This window comes from Perca fluviatilis, chromosome 16 (assembly GCF_010015445.1).
Source record: "Perca fluviatilis chromosome 16, GENO_Pfluv_1.0, whole genome shotgun sequence".
NCBI lineage: Eukaryota > Metazoa > Chordata > Actinopteri > Perciformes > Percidae > Perca > Perca fluviatilis.
The window spans coordinates 1,120,199-1,127,487 of record NC_053127.1 but is presented as its reverse complement, the minus strand read 5'-3'; the positions used below and the strand labels follow the sequence as shown (position 1 = coordinate 1,127,487).

General features: G+C 39.2%; 1 protein-coding gene across 1 annotated transcript; it reads left to right on the top strand.

The window, feature by feature from the left end:
* The first annotated feature begins 1,406 nt into the window (after window positions 1-1,406).
* On the top strand, window positions 1,407-4,109 carry LOC120544169 (complement C1q-like protein 4). Its single transcript, XM_039777772.1, has 3 exons — window positions 1,407-1,644; window positions 2,136-2,207; window positions 3,639-4,109. The coding sequence occupies exons 1-3, from the start codon at window positions 1,488-1,490 to the stop codon at window positions 3,905-3,907; spliced, it is 498 nt and encodes a 165-aa protein (XP_039633706.1). The 5' UTR covers window positions 1,407-1,487; the 3' UTR covers window positions 3,908-4,109.
* Window positions 4,110-7,289: the final 3,180 nt, after the last annotated feature.

The following is a 7,289-nucleotide window of genomic DNA, read 5'->3' as shown; positions in this document are numbered from 1 at the left end:
GTGTGTGTGTGTGTCTCTCCCTGTGTGTGTGTGTGTCTATGTGTGTATGTGTGTGTGTGTGTGTATGAGTCTGTGTGAGTAAAACGTACAATTTTTCTCTCTGAAATGTAGTGGAGTAGAGGCACAAAAAGAAAAGACTTAAGTAAAGTACAAGTACCTCAACATTTGGACTACACTACAGTACTGCAGTAAATGTAGTCAGTTACTTTCCCGCGCTGGTGTCGCCTGTTTATAATCTGGATCACGAGTGAAGAAGCAATGAATAAATGGGAACAGACTGGGTCATCTCTGGAGCTTCAGGATCGGCCCAGGGCCGTGCAGAAGTGTCCCCCAGCTGCGAGGCCCTCGGGCTGGGCAGCTGACGGCAGCGCAGCCCCCTCCTCTTGGTTCTCTCTGTCTGAAAGAGAGAAAACGAGGCGATGAAGAGAGCACACACAGAGGACGATATGTTGTTTATTTGCTCAAAAAACCAACAAAGTGGAACTACAAGGACATCACGACTAACTAACAACTTGTGTGTGTGTGTCAGAGTTCAGTCTGCAGAGTTAACAGTTAAGTGTAGTGCGCACACACACACACACACACACACACCCACGCATGTCAAATTGCTTCGTTTTCACCTTTAATTTTTACAGGCAAGTCATTAAGAACAAGTTTGTATTTACAACGGCAGCCTGACAAGTGACAAAGCCACTAGCAGGGCTAGGAAATAAAGAGCATTAGACATACATTGTGCGTATATATGTGTGTGTGTGTGTGTGTGTGTGTGTGTGTGTGTGTGTTGTGTGTGTGTGTGTGTGTGTGTGTGTGTGTATGTGTGTGTGTGTGTGTGTGTGTGTGTGTGTGTGTGTGTGTGTGTGTGTGTTTGTGTCTGTGTGTGTGTCTGTGTGTGTGTGTGTGTGTGTTTTGGTATTCACTAGGTCATGGGGACCTCTTGCAGTGTGGGGACAGGATGTGACTCATTTTTGTGATGTTACGAAGGTAAAGAAAAAGGCTGTTCTTGAGGTTTGTTTTAAGTGGGCGTTAAAGGATATATCCTGATCAAAAGTAATTCTAAAAAAATTTTTTTTTTTTTTTGTTTTTTTTTTAAAAAAAAAAAAATAAAAAAAAAAAAAAAGTTTTTTTGAAAAAAAAAAAAAAAACCCCTTTTTTTTTTTTTTTTTTTTAAAAAAAAAAAGAAAGGAGTTTTCTTCTTTTTTTTTTTTTTTTTTTTTTCCCTCCCCCACCATTTCTCCTACCCCCCCCCCCCCCCCCCTCCCTTTCTTTTTTTCCTTTTCCCCCCCCCCCCCCCCCCCCCCCCCCCCCCCCCCCCCCCCCCCCCCCCACAACCAAAACACAAAAACTTTCTATTCATGTAGTTATGTGTTAGAAAGCTACTGATTTCATGTAGTTAAAAATTAACTTAACATGATGAGACCACACTTTCAACATAACAAGATTATATAAAGTCGCATCCTGACGGGAAAACTAAGTCTCAATACAACAGAATGAAGATCTCAGTGAGTTTTATGTTGTTGCTGCTGCTCAGCTCCGTCTCCGCAAATGAAAGTGTTGAAAGCCAGCAGACTTATCCTCAAGAAATCTATGCTACACTGAGAGAGATGAACGTCTCGTTGGTTCAACTGAAGGAGGACGTGACTACAGGTACAGTAATGAACTATTTGCATCATGTCATATCAGTTCAGAGATATCCAAAAGGAGAGAAATAAGTATTTTTCTATATATTGGAGCAAAGTAGGGCTGAAAGTACCGATTATTATCATTCAGGATTAATGTGTGGAATATCTTCTGGATGAATGGATGAGTTGTTTGGTCTCTAAAATGTGGATCAAAGTTTCCCAAAAAGCCCAAGATGACGTCCTTAAATGTCTTGTTTTGTCCACAACTCAAAGACATTTAGTTTACTGTCCCAGAGGATAGAAGAAACTATAACAATATTATTTAAAAAGCTGACATCACACAAGTTTACCTGTTTTTACATAAAAAAATGTCTTAAACAGATTCATCGATTATCAAAATAGTTTGAGATTAATTTAATAGTTGACCACTGATTCATGCAGCTCTACAGCAATGTCCAAAGAAACTGAAGGTGTAGTAAAATGAAGCTGACAAAGAAACTGTCTCTGTTTTTGCAGAACTAGCAGCACAGCTGAAGACTGAAGTGGACAGGCAGAAGACTGAAGTGGAGAAGCTGAATGAACAGCTAGGTATTGTTTTCTGATAATCTTTCTTGTTCCTGGCTGCTTCTATTGCTGATAGACTGCTTCTATATATATATATATATATATATATATATATATATATATATATATATATATATATATATATATATATATATATCAGCAATAGAGAGAAACGCTGTTTCTCTTCTGCTCATTTGAAAACATGAGGTGCGTGTCTTGTAGGATCCAATAAATCTTTGCCCAGAACTTTGTCCAGAAAACTGACTATTTAGCTCAAGCGCTTGGCGTGCTCATCTTTTACAATGGGGAGTTGTGGTGGAAAGCAAGGAAGGGGACAGCAACGTGAACTTTTATAGCTCAGGCCACCGGACATGGCTCCATGCTGTGTGTAAGAACCGGCTGAACCAATGGGAAGAATCAGAAGGCTCAGTCTGGTCTCACTGCCCGCCGAGCGGCTCGTTGTTCCCCGAGACAGACAATTAAATTAGCTAAATAAAATTGGCCATAAAATCTCTCAGCTACTACTACTACGAATAATGAATTTGAACATCAACAATAGGGTTCTACCCCTACTAACTATCAAAAGCCATCTTGGTTCATCTTTCCACTGTTTCAACAATCACCACTCTGGTTTGGTTGGAAACGTGGAAATATGCTGGCTCTATACACGCTAAAAGTCCTGATTATTTACATGGAGTCTGGTGGAGATATGCTGGCTCTATACACGCTAAAAGTCCTGATTATTTACATGGAGTCTGGTGGAGATATGCTGGCTCTATACACGCTAAAAGTCCTGATTATTTACATGGAGTCTGGTGGAGATATGCTGGCTCTATACACGCTAAAAGTCCTGATTATTTACATGGAGTCTGGTGGAGATATGCTGGATCTATACACACTAAAAGTCCTGATTATTTACATGGAGTCTGGTGGAGATATGCTGGATCTATACACACTAAAAGTCCTGATTATTTACATGGAGTCTGGTGGGTTTGGTGGTGGTGATTTTGGGGCTGTTTCATGTTAAACTAAAATGATCTTACTCTCATTTCCATAATGTTGTCAGACACTATATGTATGTATATATATATATATATATATATATATATATACACAGTACATATACAGTAGTATTTTTTCCCTTATTAATAAAAAAGCAAAGGGTGGCTACTTTGAAGAATCTAAAATATAAGACATGTTTTCAGTTATTTCGCACTTTTTTGTTAAGTACATAATTCCATATATGTTCATTCATAGTTTTGACGCTTTCAGTAAGAATCTACAATGTAAATAGTCATGAAAATAAAAAGGAAACGCATTGAATGAGAAGGTGTGTCCAAACTTTTGGCCTGTACTGTATATATATATATATATATATATATGATATTATATGTTGTTGTTCAAACAGTTTCTAAAATTTCTATTTCTAAAATGACAAAAATAAACATCCAACAGGTGTGTTCACTGCCCCGGTGAGAGGAGCGTACAGCTTTGAGTGGTGGGTCACTTACGACAATGGTGGCCACCCTGCAAGTGCTGTGTTGGTCAAGAACTCAGAGAATGTTTTCATGGCATGGCAGAAACAGGGCAGTGCTTCTAATGGTGTCACGCTGTTGCTGGAGGTGGGAGATGTTGTGTTTATGCGTCTGGTGGCTACAACTGTGGCGCGTGACAACCAAAATCACCACACCACCTTTAGTGGGCATCTGCTGTTCCCTATGTAAGAAAGAAACAGCAGCTCTGTGATAGTCATGGAGGTTTTTGTTGTCTTAAACAAGTCTTCATAGCACTTCATTAATTTTCTCTGATTTTCATCTGCATCCAAATAAATAATAATAATAATAATTGTCGACAGGAATCTTTTTTTTTCTTCAAATTTTAAAGTGACTAATGTTTCTGAGTCTCTCTTGTTTTTGTCATTTTAATCAAATAATAAACAAATATCATGGCAATTCTATCAGTGAATGTTTCCTTATTGTTATTGTTTCAACTTTAACTTTAAGTATAAAGAAATGAAAAGAATGTTAAACTGTTGTAACGATGTCCACATGAGATTCTCTGGACATTGGACGGTTCAGTCTCACTTTTCTAACATGAAGACACAACAGGAGATTTATAAACTTAAATAAGTAGTTTTGGTGCCTAAGGGGCCATCCACACGAAGACGCTTTTTCGTGCAAATGCACGTTTTGCATCATTTTGGCCAATCGTCCAAACGAATCCTGTAAATGCACTGCTTGAAAAAGCACTTTTTTTTAAACGCATACATGTGTATCGATGATGTCATTGCCACACCCCTCGACCTATAGCCTACGACCTCTTACCTCGGGACTACGTCTCATAACAACAACAATGGCGGACTATTTTTTTTATACTTTTCTGATCTATTTAAACTCGTGCACGATTATACATGTGTATAATGACTAGTGGTGGGCAGATCGAGGCTTCGTGAAACAATGAAACAGTTGAAGCAAAAGTGCCATATTGTGTCGAGGCTTCGAAACAATCCGACCCCGTCTCAACGATGACACCTAGTGGTCACCTGCAGGTGTTGATCTGAAACAACCTTGACAACGAGCCATTAAAAAAAATATGTGAAGCTTGTAGGCTCGTCACTGTGCATAATGTTATTTTGGTCATAAAAAATGAATTAATAAAAGAAATCAAGCCACAATTTCTCACTTTTTTATAGATTTTTATTCCAAAATATAAATTTCTCTGCTGTGGAAGGACTTAGCCTACTTCTTTTTTTTTTACAGATAATTTCTCCAGCCTTTGAAAAAATCCTCTCACAAGGGACACTTGTTGCTGGCATGCAAAGATATTTTTTAGCAAGGACATACAAATGAGGAAAGGTTACTGCTCTCTCTTTCCAGTAAGTTAGGGGATCAGGAGTTCTGGGCAAAAACGCATCGTTGAGGTATTTTTTCTCTTCCACTGTGGCATCAGCTGTAGCATTGTGTATCATCTTGGTTTCACGGATACGATCATCAAAACGTTCCCATAAACTGTCCTGTGTTTCTACTGGTGGTGATGTTGATTATGATGGGCCTGATGTTGACATTTGTGGCTCTGAATGAAAATGAAAACGGAGCTTCCATTTTTATCTATCTATCTATCTATCTATCTATCTATCTATCTATCTAGCTATATATGTAGGCCCTATCTATTTATTAATGTGTCACTGTATGTAGGCTATACTCTGTCTGTCTCTAGCCTATCAGTCTGTGTAAATTTAAATGTAAGCCTAAATATAACTAAACAAATCACACTATAAATGTCTCTATATCACCAAAAATCCGCTATCTCAAAATCAAACTCCTCTCACAAAAACCCAAGAGATTGTGTGGTCTGTTCCAGACCCTGTCAATCAAACTCTGATTCGGCAGACCATGCCACCTGTCAAAACACTAGTGAAACACTCCGATGCTTCATTTAGCCGTAGTCACGTGACATGGGTGTTTTGAATCACGCTTCGGATCATGTTTCGAAACATCTGCACTTTGGGATCTCAACAAAGCTTCGGAACGTCAGTTTCGCGTCAGCCATCCCTAATAATGACTATAAAATGCATTCTATTCTGTATTTAAAAGAAACACTCCACACTATATATAGTGTACTTATCAAATAATTTCCTTCAATGTACCAGATACAGTGAGAAACATATTTTAAGTCTTTCCATAAAACACGTCACCAGTTCCTACCTGCTGCTCTCCTCTGAACGACTGTTCACTGTTTCTAAACTCCACGTTTTAGCAGTAGTTCATAACCTGATTTAGGCAGAATACTTTACCGATTGTCAATTTGAAATTGTTGTGAATGATGTGTGTCTAGTGAAAATAAATCACGTTCAAAAATCTCTTTTAATAAAAAGTAAAATGTAAAATGAGCAAATATAACAAAGGTCCACATGGTCTTGCAGCAGTGCTCTTCTGAATGAAACCATTTAATTATCTGGGCTGTGTGTTGGTGTAGGTGTGTATTGTCCACATTTGTAGACGAGCCGATTGGGGGTAGCTGTGTGCCGAAAGGCTGGTGTAGTGGGGTGTGATGTTGAATGACTATATGATGCTGGGTACCTTCTGTTGCCTCCGTCGGACACTGTGCCTGAAATGCGTTCGTTGGTACATATATTTCAACTGGTACGACACACAGTCAACAATTTCTTGCAATTTACTCTCCTTGTAGTTGAGTGTGAGTCGCAGCAGCAGTTCAACTTCACTATCGGTCCACACAAACCGATTCTGGTTTCCGTGCACTAGCCATTTTCCATCTTTGTTCTTCTTGTGTTATTGTTTCTTCTTTTACTGTCCGTTTGAATACAGCGCGCAAGCTTTATGCGCATGCTCCGCCTCTTCTCCATTTTTTAGAGAATTTCTGTAAAAGAAACACTGCCACCTATAGGCCTGGAATATGAAGTAGCGTGCGGAGTCATTTGTAAATGGGTCCGTTTGGACGCAACTATTCTTGAAACGATGTAAGGGAAGACGGGGAAAGAAAAGATGGTTTTGGTACGTGTGGACGTGTCCTAAATCTAACCACACTGCGACTGTTTCACAGCGTTAACAACGTAATTTTAAAATCATGTCTCTAGATCAGCTGGCTCACTCAGTTCAAACCGCAAATCAATTTCCAAATATCAAATTGTTGGTTTCACAGGTACTGGGAGGAAGTGGCCTGTGGGAGCAACCTTCTGACAACATTTTTGTTCCCCTTTTTGACCTTTGTAATGCACCGTGGTCGATGCGCTTAAACAAGACTCACAATGACTCTGACACTGTTTTCCTTTTGTTTTCACGTTTATTTTTCCTTATCATTCAAACTTCATTGTGATACGTCAGTTTGTCTTTTCCACAGAAGAAATGAACTGTCCTTACCAGATGGTGTACAAGCAGCGACAGCAGAGCCAAAATAAAAGATGTAACAAAAAACAACTTCAACTCAATCACGTTCTGTTCTGGGCAGTACTTGAAACAGCGGTCTACAAACCGTATGGCTACAAACCAAAAGGCCACTAACTGAATGACAGCTCCTGGCTTTTATACACCAGCTGAAGCATTCATTACCTCAATCAGCTGATTGTCAAAAGGCTGTGACGATATGCCA